The sequence below is a fragment of the Lontra canadensis genome, unplaced genomic scaffold, assembly GCF_010015895.1.
Source record: "Lontra canadensis isolate GAN:19392208 unplaced genomic scaffold, GSC_riverotter_1.0 scaffold72, whole genome shotgun sequence".
NCBI classification, from domain to species: Eukaryota; Metazoa; Chordata; class Mammalia; order Carnivora; family Mustelidae; genus Lontra; species Lontra canadensis.
In genome coordinates this window covers 7,720,020-7,734,473 of record NW_022631066.1, presented here as the reverse complement: position 1 = coordinate 7,734,473, position 14,454 = coordinate 7,720,020, and the positions used below count along the sequence as shown (strand labels likewise).

Below are 14,454 nucleotides of genomic sequence, written 5' to 3'. Positions count from 1 at the left end.
CTAACCAACAAGCTACCCGGAATTCAAAATAAAATAATCTGATCATAACCTCTTAAAAGCTGAAAAAGAAATATGTTACTCATATGCCACGTAAGATAACCTAGTTTTTCTCTTTTATTAGTAGATGTCAGTTAACTATTGATATGTACTGATTAGGAAATATATTTTTTTCTTTGCCTTTTGAGTGTACTTTAAAATTTTTACAATGTTGATGACTACACATCTACAGTGCAGATGAATTTTCTATAATAATTTATTACTGCTGCTTACTTTTTCTGTCCAAAGGCAAAGTAGGAGAGAGTGTCAGTATCTTACCCAAATCTGCAGAACTGAATTTGGCCATGAAACCACGATTTTCAGTAGAAGAACTTTTCACGAATATGACATAAAGAAAATTGTACACAGATGTTATAAATGAAGGTATGTCTGTGCCACAATATTTTTTATTTTCAGGGGAACCCAAAATTGGACTGCTACCAATCTGAGTAAACAAGAACAAAAAAAGGTATATTCAAATTTATTTTGTTAGATATTATTTTGGAAAACTGCTTTTTAAATTTAAATTCAATTATCTAACATATAACATATTGTTTGTTTCAGGGATACAGGTCTGTGATTCATCTGTCTTATATAATATCCAGTACAACTGTTTTTAAGAATAATTATTTCCGAAAGATATTATTAATGTCATAAAATAAAATTTTAGTCACCCCTAAAGAAACTTCATACTTTTTAGTGATCATTCCCCATTTCCCTCAAACCCCAGGCTCAGAAAGTCCACACTGTACATTTCAAATAAATAAAATTACACACTACTTGGTCTCATATGACTAGCTTCTTTAACTTATTTTCAAGATTTATCCATGTAAAATGTGTCCTTTCTTCATTCCTTTTTATATCCCACTGTATGGAAATGCCATATTTTAATAATCCATTCATTAGTTGATGGATATTTATATTGTTTCTTCTTTTTGGCTACCAAGAATAACAATTGTAGTCATTTATGTATAAATTTTCATGTGGACATATATTTTCGTTTCCTCTAGATATACAGGTAGGAGTGGAATTGCTGGCTCAAATGTGTAACTTCTTGTGGAACTTGCAACTGCGTTCTGAAGTGGCTGTACATTTTATACGCTCACTAGCAGTGTGTAAGTGTAAGAAGTTTCCAGTTTCTCTCGATCCTTGCCCATATGCTTTATGTTGTGGCTTCTGGATTATAGCCACCCTCCTACTTGTGAAGCAGTATCTCGCTATGGTTTGGTTTGTATTTCTCTGAAGATGAATGATAGTCAGCAACTTTTTATGTGCTTGTTGGCTATTTGTGTATATTCTTTGAAGAAATATGCATTTAGATTCTTTGCCCACTTTAAAAATTAGATTGTTTTTAATTTTGATGGAGCCCAATTTTCTATTTTTTTCTTTTGTTGTTCTTTGTGTCATATCTAGAAGCCTTGGCCTAACCTAGGTCAGAAATACCCCTCTGTTGTCTTCTAAAAGTTTCACTGTTTTAGCTCCCACACTTAGGTCTATGATCCATTTTTAATTAATTTCTGTGTATGGTTAAGGAAAGGGTCTACTTTCACAATTTTGCATGTGGTTATTCAATACCATTTGCTGAAAACACTATTTTTTTCCCCATTGAAATGTCTTGGTGACCCTTTCAAGAATCAGCTGGCCATACAGGAATGGATTTTTTCTGTATTTTTCAATGCTGTCCCATTTTTCCAATTTTGGTCCTTACTCAAATAACATACTATTATTACTGTAGCTTTTTTCCAAGTTTTAAAATTGGTTAAGTGTGAGTCTTCTAACTTGGTTCTTCTTTTTCAAAAATGCTTTAGTTATTCTGTCATTTCTAGATGAATTTTGCAATCAGCTTGTGAATTTCTGCAGAACATGCCAGCCGGGATTTTGATAGGGATTAAATGGAATCTTCAGATATGTTTGGGGAGTACTGCCAACCGAACAACATTAAGACTTCTAATCCATAAACATGGGATGTCTTTCCGCTTATTTAGCTCCTTAATCTCCTTCAACAATGCTTTAAGACTATATGTTTTATACATCTTTTTAAAGATGCATTTCTCAATATTTATTCCTCTTTATGCTATTGTAAAGGGCATTGCCTCGCTGGTTTCATTTTCAAATTTTTCACTGCTAGTGTATAGAAAAAGAAATGGCTTTCATATTTTAATCTTGTATCATGCAATTTGCTGAATATGTTGGTGTGTGTATATTCCTTCTAATTGTATGTATGTATGTATGTATGTGTGGGTTCCTTATGATTTTCTATATATAAGATCATGTTATCTGTGAAGAGAGATAGTTTTACCTCTTCCTTTTCATTCTGAATGCATTTTCTTTCCTTTCCTCACTTAATTGCCCTAGCTAAAATCTCCAATATAATGTTGAATAGAAGTGGTAAGAACAGACATCTTTTTACTGATGATAAGGGTAAAAGATTTGGTATTTCATCAGTAAATATATTAGTTGTGGACTTTTTATAGATGCCCATTTTCAAATTAAGGAAGTTCCCTTCTATTTCTAGTTTGTTGAGCATTTTTATCATGAAAAGACACTGGATTTTGGCAACATGTTTATTCTGCATCTACTGAGGTAATCATGTGGAAGGTTTTTTCCTTTATTTTATTTTATATTAGCTGATTTTGTAATATATACCAACATTGCATCTCTGGGGATAAATCCCACTTAGTCATGGGGTATATTCCTCTTTACAAACAGTTTTGTTTCCTGTAGCTGATCTGAGGATACTGTGACATCATATTTTCAATAACATTCTACCAAATACAAGTATTCAAAGATGTTTTACTCTTACCTCAATATAATCTCTATCACAGTGGGCAGAACTTCCAATTTCAAAGGCAGTGAAATTGAAAATAACTACTTGGCTTTGGGGCTGGCGGATGGTCCACCTGCAGATCCTTTCTCCCGGATACACGTTAGGATGAAAAGGTGAGCGAATGAACCCTTTTCTGGTTAATTCTCCTCCACATGCTGCAAATATGAAAATGACAGTAGCGTTTGTTTAGATAAATGATTCTTGCCTTCACTTTTACTGCAAGGTTTAGTTCTGCATAGGAATATAAAGGAATGTGATATTACTCTTAGAATTTTTTCCTCGCCATTAAAAGACATAATAAAATTACTAAGTTATTTCAAGAAATTAAAATGTTACAGACAAATTAGAAACTTAAAAACTGAGGCATAAATTTTCTTACCAACTTGATAAACAGCTCTGAAACTAGCTCTTACAACAGAAGTATCTATTTTAAGCCTGATCCAGATACTATTAGTAATGGATTTAATGTGAGAGAGGGTTTCACTGCCGCACACTTTTCCAAGTAAGGTTTGATCATCTCGAACCTAAATAGAAAAACAAAATAGATCATCAACAAAATTACTTTGGCAATGGTGGATTATTTGGAGATGAAAAAATGGCAGATTCAGAATAAGTTTTAATCTAATTTGGGTTACATATGGGTTACATAATATTGGGTTACATATTCAGCACAATAAAATAACACTAAATATTGATAACAACATCTTAAGCCAAATAAAATCCAAAAGCATAAGAATATTTAACACTTTCTCCTAATAACTTCTACAATGTGAACAGGGAGATAAATTTACAATTTTGGATTATTTAGAAAACAGCAAAATATGAGAACATGATATATCAAAATAAGCAAGTTTTAGTCAAATCTGTAATCAAAGGAAGTCATAGACTAAACTGCTTTTATAATTGAAAGAGACAGAACAGTAGATAACAAAGAGAATTTAAAGAGTCAACTTAAAAATTGGAAAAATATTAAAATGAGGGATAATAAAGTAAAACTAAAAGTAAAACCTAATAAATAAAATACAAAATAATGTTTTTTGGGAGTAAGTTGGGGGATAGGGATATTTAAGATATATCTTTGTCAATAAAGATAAAAGAAAATAAAGAGAAAACTTAAAAAAAAAGATAACACAGATATATAAACCAAAAACGAGAAACATGCTACAAATACACAATACTGACACATTCATTTCATATGAATGATAATTCTTTGTACAATGCTATGCTAATACAGCTGAAAGTTTGAAATGGTTATTTCCAGAAAAAATATAAATTACTAAAATTATCTCAAAGAGAAGGAAAATAAAATCTGAATAGATAATAAACCATGGATAAAATTGAAAACATTATCAAATTACTCCCTACCCCTCCAAAACTCTCAGAAAATGCTCTATCTCATCAATTGTTTCAAACTTTCTTTTAAGATTTTACTTAGGGAGAAAGAGAGAGACTCATGCACAAGTAGGAAGAGGGGCAGAGGGAGAACAAGAGAGTCTCAAGCAGACTCCGTGTTGAGCATGGAGCCTGACACAGAGCTCAGTCTCATGACCCTGAGATCATGACCTGAGCAGACATCAAGAGTCTGACACCTAACCAACTCTGCCACCCAGGTGTCCCAATTATCTCAAAATTTTATGGAACAAGTGATTGCCATAGATGATTTGTTCTAAGGGACCCTGAAACATGGAAGACTCCCCAACAAATTTTTCTCAGAACTATCTTACTAAATTCCAACATAGTTAATACAAATGAAACTATGGATTGTTTTCACCTATTTGGATAGATACAAAAATCTTAAACACAGTTCTAGAAGAACAAATTTACTTCAACATTAGGCTTATGAACCAATCAAATATGAGATTTTAAGTAATGCAAATTTATTTAAAATTATGAATTATAAATTACACCCATCAATGGATCCAGTAAGATAAACCATGCCTTTCTGTAGATATTTTTTTTTTAAGATTTTATTTATTTATTTGACAGAGAGAGATCACAAGTAGACAGAGAGGCAGGCAGAGAGAGAGAGGGAAGCAGGCTCCCTGCTGAGCAGAGAGCCCGATGCGGGACTCGATCCCAGGACCCTGAGATCATGACCTGAGCTGAAGGCAGCGGCTTAACCCACTGAGCCACCCAGGCGCCCGCCTTTCTGTAGATATTAAAAAGGAAAAGTCAACATTCCTTTTTATTAAGAGCAAAACTCTTAGAAAGTTAGAAGCAAAAGAAAATTTGCTTCATACAATAAGGACCACCTGCTTTAAATCAATAGTCAATGTCTTATAAGGGCCATGAGCACAGTCCATGGAGTCACACAGACCTGCCCAGAGCCCCTGCACTTCTGAGCAAATTATTAAATCTAAGCCTGGCTCATGGGGTTGTTAAGCAAATAGATGAAACAATACTGTGAATTCCTCAGCAAAATGCCTAATAATAAAAAAATGTGAACTAAAGAATAGCTATTGAAATTCTTGACACTTTGAAAGGTGAAACGCTAGAGGTTTCTCACAAAATCAGGAATGATTCCATGAATACAGTATATTATTACTTAAGACAATGGTTCTCAATAAGTGTCACAACTACACATTTGTTTTTAAAGATTTTATTTACTTATTTGAGAGAGAGAGCACACAAGCTGGGGGAGCAGCAGAGGGAGAGGAAGAAGATGGCTCCTGGCACGGCAGGGAGTCCAATACAGGGCTTGATCCCAGGACCCAGAGATCATGACCTGAGCTGAAGGCAGACACTTAACTGGCTGGGTCACCTAGGCACCCCACAACTGGACATTTTGGAAATCTCTGAAAATATTTTTTGTTTTTGTTTTAATCAACTAACGCAGTAGTGGTTAGGCACTATTGGCATTTAGTGCCTGGGGACCAGAGACAATAAACACCCTGAACTGTGAGATAGTCACACACAAAATTCCTCTTATATCCTGTGTGAGACTCATATAAGGGACAGTTCTATTACTAAGTGTAAAATCTAGCTCTATTTTATAGACCGAACCTAAAATATTTTTGCCCAATTTGAATACACACTGGATTTTCCAAGATTATAAGTAGAGTACAAATCAAAGGAAGTTTTGTATTTTTTTTTCCTGGAAATCTGACAAGTGTTCATAACCATTTCAGAAAATTTGTCACCAACCTACGCAGCCACGTCAGCCTGGGTTTGTACTGTGGCATTCACAGTGACTCAAAGAGAAAAGAGACTAAGCCCTCATAATTTTCTTCAAGTCTAGCTTGCTTGGGCTTATAACATAATGCAATAAGTAAATATGTACTTTTTTACTTTATTTCTCCTAAATCTTATGTTCTCAACTATATTTTTTATATTATATGTGCATTGAGGTTATATCATCTTATGAATTTCATTTCAGAATAGAGAAATGGTGATAAAAAGAAGGCCTTAAAGGAAACAGACTTCACCCCAAAACCCTCAACTCAAACAGGGGATTATGGGATATTTGTCAGTGGAAATAACCTTTAAGTTGAGCCTTGAAGGATTATCCATCCAGGCTAAGGAAAATGGGCAATAAAGGGAAGATTTTAAAAGTTCTGATACTCAAAGCCAGCACGGATGCGGTAACACAGTTGTTCCAATCTACATTGGATATATTAGCATATATAAATTTCTGGGAAATAATTTGACAGTGTGCATCAGGAATCTTTAAAATGTTCAGTTTTGGACCCAGTATCTTCACTCCTAACACTCTATCATAGGGAAATCATTCGAGATACAGGCAGAGACACACAAGGATTCACATCAAAGTTGATCTATAATTACAAGAACTGAAAACATTCCAAGTGTCTAATAATAGGAGAGTGATTAAATAAATTAGGGTGCAGCCATATGATCTCATCTTACACAGACCTCAAAAATCACATGCCTCCCCACTGACTCGTACCAAACTGGTTTCTTTCTAAGCTCTGTAACACGAATTTCACATATTGCCTTAAAGTTATGCTAAATATCTCTCTAACCAAACAGCGAATCTTTGAAGGAAAACATCTGCCGTGCCTTTAGCATCTAACATGGAACTCTGCAAATAGGTATTTGACAAACGCTTGTTGATTCATTAATTTTAAGGCCTGGTATGATGGTTCAATTTTTGTTAGCGAGAAACATACCAGTTCTTGGAAACCGGGAAGCAGGAAACACGGAGTAAGATACCACCCCGCTCTCTCTCATCCTCCAGGGCTCCACTCTCCTCTGCTAAGACTGTAGTCTCTCGTATTTTGTCCATTAGAAGATGACAAGAAGGAAGAAAAACAGCCAAATAGCATCAGAGCAAGCTAAAGTGGGACATTCCCTAGGGCCTCACTAATGAAATTCAAGGATTTTAGCAAGGAGAAAGGCAGCTGCAGTCCAAATGTTTTAAGAGGAACTTATAGGGCTCAAGGGCCCTAAACCTAGAAGGTACAATTGATTTTGGCTGTGTTTCTCTGTCTCTGTGGAAATGAAAGCTTATTAAATCGGAAAGCCTATATTCTCTCTGGATCCTGGACATGACAATACCTTAACCACAGATCCTCTGAAAGAGACAAATAAAGTTCATCAAATGCTCTAAAGTGTCTCAGATATTGTTGCAGCCCATTCTACATTCAATATGTAGGACTCGTGAATTTGTACCTCCCCCACAACAAAAGCAATAACAACAACAGCAACCCCTTTTTCTTTGGTGCATAGGCACTAGGATAGACTGTATTATTTTTCCTAATTATTTACTTCCTTCCCTGTCATGGGATCTAACATCTCAGCTCATTGCCATGTGACTTATAATGCCACCCCATGAAGAATTAAAACTTATTCTTCCGATTGACTAGGCTTGGCCATATGGTTCGCTTTACCCAACATAATGTGAGTGAAAGTGATATGCCATCTCCAGGATGGAGTCACTGAAGGAGTCAACTATCTTCTCCTTTCTTTTCTTACAAGGTCAAGAGCCTGGGTCCCAGGGACAGATGGGATAGGGTGAGCAGATCAGCAAAACTGCCAGCGACCCCAAACCAGCATGTTTACATGTTTACATGAGCAAAGAATAAATGTATACTGTCGTAAGCCACAGACATTTTTTTGTTTGTTATTGTTTTTGATTTGTTGTGTTGCTGTTGACTGTTTGTTATTATAGTATAACCTACTATATGAGATGATTTGTATTTAAACCTGGTTTATATTAACAAGGAGTTTTTCTTAACAAGGCAGGTGAAGCCATACCATAGTCACTTATAGAGGCATGACATCAAGTTCGTTCTTTATACTGGATCACATTTGCAAAGAAATGACCAGGGCCACTTCAAAATTCCAGTGTCTCTATCCATCTAACACTGGTTGTTTCAGGCCCAGAGATGCAATAGATAGCCTGTTGCCCATGATCATTAGCCTGTGGAACAGCCCAGATGGCTTCTGATTTTTGCATTAATCAGACAACTAGTTCTTGAAGATATACTATTCATTAAAACAACAATAAAAACAGAGTTCTTACAAAGGAACAATTCCCTGTAAAGAAAGTTAAAATAAACAAGGCCAAAAAAACACAGTTCATATGAAATTTAAGTGTGAGCTCTAGAGCCTAGTCAGCAGTAAGCTTTAACATCTGGAATGGATCAGGTCCCAAAGCCCCATCTTAATGCATGTGCTCATTTGTTTGTATCTGCTATGTATCCAGATTTGTTTTTATATAACAATTCCAAAAATCTATTTAAAGTATTAAACTTTAATTCAAAGCAAACCAAATATGCTAGAGATGGGTCTGGTCCAACCAAGAGCTGAAGACAGAACCCTCCCACACAGAAATGTTTAACGTGTAGCTTCCTGTGAAGTGACCTTCAGGTGGAAATGCCCCTGAGCAAAATAAAGACTTGATCCTGCAGACTAGTCTTGGGTTAATTTGGGTACACAGGAGGGGGATGTGGCCCCACTTCAATTAAGACAATAAACAGTGAGGGTAAGAAATGAGAGAAGCCACACAGGGATTAAAAACTACTTCCCTGGGGCTCCTGGGTGGCTCAGTTGGTTGAGCAACCAACTCCTGATTTCAGCTCAGGTCATGAGCTCAGGTTTGTGAGTTGGAGCCCCTCGTCGGGCTCCTCACTGAGCCAGAGTCTGCTTGAGATTCTTTCTCTCCCTTTCCCTTTGCCCTTCCCTCTGGTTAGGCACGCGCTCTCTCTCTTTCTCTCTCTCAATAAACAAATAAATAAAATCTAAAACTTTTTATATTATTCCTTATGTTATTGTCATTATGTTTCATGATTTCAGAGTTAAAATTTTAAAGTGTTTTATGCCTCACGAAACAGTGCCTCTACTGATATCTCTATCAGTAAACTTATAATTTGTCCAATACTTTTAAAAATCTGCTTTTCCAAAATCAGGAATCCTTGTCTAGTTTTACCTAGAAGTGTGAACCTACATGATTGCAAACTCCATCATGCTACCCTCTCCTCCCTTTCTCTTCTCCCTAGCATCACTGTCAGAATCAACCTCAAGTTAACCTTTAGTAACAATGACTGGTGCTCTGGGCTCTGTGCTAAGAATATTCTAATTGTTCCCCTTTGCACTGAGCATGTCTGGGTTCTTCATCTCCAACTACAAAGATTTTACAAGATCTAGCTCCTGCCTAAATCTTGTTTCTTTCTTTCTCTCCTTTGCGATTCCAACCACACTAGGCTCTTCACAATTCTTTGAGTTTGTCGAGATTTTTTTTTCTCAATTCATCTCCTACATTAGCACTTCCAGTTGAAATCCTCCTTCCCTTGACTCTTTGCATTGCTAACTCCTTCTAATTCTCAGACCCCAAATGTGCTGTCGTTGGGGGAGCTACCTCTGACCATTCAACTAACGTCATTAGCCCTGTTATTTTCTTCCACAAGACTCTTTCTTTCCTTCAAAATGCATTTCCCAACACAGTTGCATGCTTGTTTAATATCTGTCTATTTTACACATCCAACCCCTAACAGTGCCTGGCATCTAAGTTGTTCAATAAATAGAGAATGAATAGACAAATAATTGGATGACCCTTTTTAATTCTTTTGAGAAGTCTAATACTACTATTCCTATTACAGATTAGGGAAACTGACACCCAGTGGTGTAAAGTATCTTGCCCTTGATACAACAGAGAGTTGAAGTCCTTCAATGTTTCCCTGCAGTATTGTGTTTATAGCAGAGAGAACTGGCCATCCTCTTGATTCCTCTGAATAGCTTGTGGCACTCTTGATAGATGCCCTTCCTTATAGCCTCTGCATCTCACTTGTCCCATTGGGTTTGTAGTCTCCCCCATGAGCATGCAGCTCCTTTACACAGGATCTGTTCTGTAAATCTCTCACACCTCCATAACGAGGTGGGGCTACCATCTCAGTCTTTTCCCTGGCTCCCACTACACCAATCAATAGAATTATTTCACCTGAGCAATGGCATATTTTGCCACTCCATTTCAAAAGATCAGGATGGCCAAGGAATTATGGAAAGACTACATTGACAACAGAGCTAAGAAACTAACCGAATGTTTCTAACCTCTGCCAAAACTCCAGATCCAATATGCTGAAGAATGCAAACTATTGAACATCACTCCATTGCCCCCTTTTCTGGTCATCTCTGAAAGATATTTCTCTGAACTAAAATTAATTGCAACATGTGCCTAACTGGAAATAATCCTCAGCCTCCACTGGTATGTTTGTTTGCTGCAGTTAACATTCCAGTTTCAGTTGTCAGAGGTCTTATTCTTTCTCTGCCATTTGAATTTTATTCTTAAGAACTATTCAGTGAGTCCCAGCCATGAGACTTTAACGAGCACGTCCCTTTGAGGATAACAAATATATACAAGCAGACCAAAAGTCATAGCCCTCCCTCAACCATCCCAAGGCTGGAGCTGAATAGCATCAATGCCTAACAAAAGCAAAAGGAAATCTTTTGTGAATTTGATTATATCTAAAGATGTGTGGAGATGTGGGAATGCTGTGCAAGGCCAGCTGAGAGGGCTGGGGTAAGGAGTACCAGGAAGGGGAGAGGGAGGTGATAAAAGGTTCAGAGGGAAGATAGATCTCCAGTGTTTCAGCTTGTCATCCTCTCCTATGTTTCCAATTTTTAGTTCCTTCTTTAAAATTTTGAAGATTTTACCTGGAAGTTGAGTTTCATCATGTCTCACAGATTTTGATATCTATCTAGCATTTCCTCTTTGTTATTTTCTACATTGTCTTTCATTTCATTTTCTATTTCCTTCCTGAACACAGTAACTATTTAGGAGAGTTTATAAATTTCCAAGTATTTGGATATTAAAAAAATTTTATTAATAACTTCTAGTTTCCTTACATTGTAAAGAGATAGGTGTGTAATTTCTGCTCTGCGAATTTGCTTGGATTAGCAAGAAGTCATTTGCCATTCAATGACACAGAGTAGTACACATTCCCCATATTTCAGACACCAAATTTAACGTAGCTTACTTTTCTATATTTACTTTTGTTTGTTTTCTACTTCTAAGAAGGAACAACTTCCCCAGAAGCTCTCCTATTTCCCCAGAAGGCACTTCTCCTTGCCCTTCCCTTATTAGTCTCTCTTATGAGGTTCCCTTTCCACTTACCAGAAGCCTTAGCAGGAAGAGGTCAGATGATTCAGGATTGGTCAAGGAGATTCTATTCATTTATTTCTACATCTCATTTCAAGCCCTGGCCTTAGCATCATATAGACTTCTAAAATTATTATTCAGCCTATTACTTGGATTCTCTGGGATTAAAAATTAAACTTTCATCACTTCTTTATGTGTCCTTCACTTAGAGTTCTGAGGGCTTAAATCACTTATGAAATATTAATGAGAGGTGCTGCTTTTTATTATGGAAAGATGCTTCTGAACCATTCATTGATTTGTTCTATACAATTTAAAAGCTTTCTTAGACAAAAACAGATGAACTAACAGTTGATCTGTTCTTGCTATACTCATTCTTTTGTTACTGGCCCCATTACATCACCCATGGGCAATGTGTGTTTCTAGAAGCAGAAGTTAAGTTGAAAGAGATACATAAATCCAAGAATTAATGCATAAATGTGTGCTTCTTAATATAAAAAGAAAAATATAGATACGCTACACTGGATCTGGGCAATGCCACATTTATTATCTTCTGTAGTTAAATTTTATTCTCAAATAAAATGCTTACAGAGCTCTCTTACTGAGCAAAAAATCTTTCAAAAACATACTATACATGAAAAAGATACAGTAGGCAATAGTCTTTATTTAAATTTCTCCATTTAAAGGATAGATTTGGATGGGAACAAGACAACTGGAACCACATAATTAGAAGATGTGGGATTTTTAGAAATGTATATATTCATTCAGAAGAAAATTTCTTGTTATTATTCTCCCAGATCTCTCTAGAATTCCCGCTCTCACTTTTCACTCTTTCTAAAATTTTGGGTGGTCTTTTCTCTCTTATAAATAGAGTTAATAAACGGTAAAGCCATCTGCTTTCTAAACCACCAGTGTATCTGAAATACCATTACTCTTTTTTTTATTCCTTTACTTAAATATTCACTTTTTAGGTATACCTTTTAAAAATGAAATCACCATTTCAGAGAGCAATATTTTGAGTCATAATAATTCCATTTGAATTTGGTTCCAGAATCACTTTCTTCCATGCCCACTATCTGAAGAACATGAAAAGAAGTAGATATACTTAAAAAAAAAAAAATGGCTCAGTTCACAGATTATCCCAATAGATAGATGTGAGGTATTGGCAAGAAATTGGTAGAAGTCAGCATAAGTCTATCTAGCATCCCACGTAGGTACATCTAAATCCTATTCTGACAATAACTAGAGTTTGGTCTTTGTGACCTCAATTTCCTCATTTGTAAAATTAAGGATTTAAATTAGATGACCTTTCAGGCCCTTGCTGTGCTAAAATTCTACAAATCGATCGTATTCCTTTAGGATGGTCAAGGACATAATAGAAAATCTTTTCAATTATTCAAATCACTATACATGTCCTGTCCTTCTAATACTGCTCTTATATTGTCTCCATCAACAACCTCTGAGGGAAATTTAATCAAGACTTTATGGGTGTGTGTGCACATCAGAATGTCAATACTTCAATGGCCAACCATGAAAGAAAGGGTCTTACCAGCTCTATCTGAACTGATAAGTTCAAGGCAGGAGTTGGAAATGTGGCCTAGGAAAACCTTGTATTTTTATAATATTTTAATACTTTAAGCTTCTTTTATCATTCACTGTCTTGATTTATATTCACAAAGTTTGAAGGAATAAGTAGGGTATCTTGTAGAAGAAGGCACTGAAGCATCCAGATAAAAAATTGTTCAAGGTTATGCAGTCATCAAATGACTGGGCAAAAATAAGCACTTAGAAAAATTAACTCTAATCCCATTCTGGCCACATAATATTCTCCTATTCTGTTTTACAAAATTAAATGTTTCAATGCTTTATTTTTTTTAATAACTTTTCACAATGATTTGGAGTTCATATAACTTCTTACTGAAATTCAATTAGAACATAGTGCAAGGCCAGAGAGGGTAAATCATTCCAGATGCTTTGGTGACACCTTAGAGTCATAAGAACCCCTCATAGCACCTAATACAAAGGTACACAGATTTCCCTAAAAATTAGAGTTACAGTGTTACCTGTCTCAGAAAAGCATTGTGCATGGTTCCATGTTATGGTCCTGTGACCAGGGAGCCAGATATGGAATTGGGACACTCACAAGGGCTTCTTTCCTATGGAAGGTGAGCCACCTTTTGCAGTCATAGCTACACAACTGGTCTCTGTTCTTATCAGAGAACAGTACAACTGGAACTAATTCAATTTCCAGCTCTCCTACTCCCCAAACATGTAACCATGAGCAAGAGACAATTTCTCTGGGCCTCAGTTTCCTCATTGCAAATAGGAATAATAATGGTTTTTGTGAGGATTCAATGAATTAACTCATGTCAAAGATGTACCACATCCAACAGATAGTAGAAAGACAATAATCGTTATCTACTTAATTATAGTACTTTAAAGTCTTAGAATAGCACCTGGTGCATAGTAAGTACTCTCTAAGTGTGAGCTATTTTTTTCTATCCTTAAAGTTAAAAAACAGATGGTGGAAATTTAATTTTTATTTACATAAAAATATCTGAAATTGCTCCATAGTGTAAAACTTTAATGTATTTTATGGAATATTCTGGAAAACATAAACTGAATGAATATACACATTTACCTCACCCTCTGAGACAACAATCTCTGGATTAAAAAAATATATTGCTAAATCCAGAGAGGCAGTTCAAGATATCAGTAGAGCAAGATCCCGAACTTACCTCTTCCTATGAACACAACAAATCTCCAGCTACATGTAGAAAAATTCCCTCTGATAAAGAACTGAAAACTACCTGAATAAGCTTATCCACAACAAAGGATAAAAGTGCCACACCAAAAAGGGAAGGAGAGGCATAGATTCATCTGTAGGGATTCCCTCTGGGGATGGGGACACTGGCAGGTACCAGTACCATCTCCAGTACCATTTTTGGCATTCTCCTTCTAACCTGCTAGTGTTGGTAGGCATACCCAGCCCTTATATTCTGTACTCCATGACCCCATCTAAGCCAGCCAAGCAAGTGCC

General features: G+C 36.0%; 1 protein-coding gene and 1 long non-coding RNA gene across 2 annotated transcripts in view; one reads left to right on the top strand and one right to left on the bottom strand.

Moving 5' to 3' along the window:
* Positions 1-14,454, bottom strand: part of CUBN (cubilin) — a 256,824-nt gene that overhangs the window by 204,238 nt on the left and 38,132 nt on the right. The window contains exons 18-20 of the mRNA XM_032880903.1: positions 3,243-3,387; positions 2,840-3,018; positions 316-481 (exon numbers count right to left, since the gene is read on the bottom strand). Coding sequence (XP_032736794.1) covers positions 316-481; positions 2,840-3,018; positions 3,243-3,387 — 490 coding nt within the window. The remainder of the gene's footprint in view (positions 1-315; positions 482-2,839; positions 3,019-3,242; positions 3,388-14,454) is intronic.
* LOC116881232 lies at positions 1,117-7,879 on the top strand. Its single transcript, XR_004385374.1, has 3 exons — positions 1,117-1,151; positions 2,862-2,976; positions 7,799-7,879. It is a non-coding gene; the product is annotated as an uncharacterized LOC116881232 (long non-coding RNA).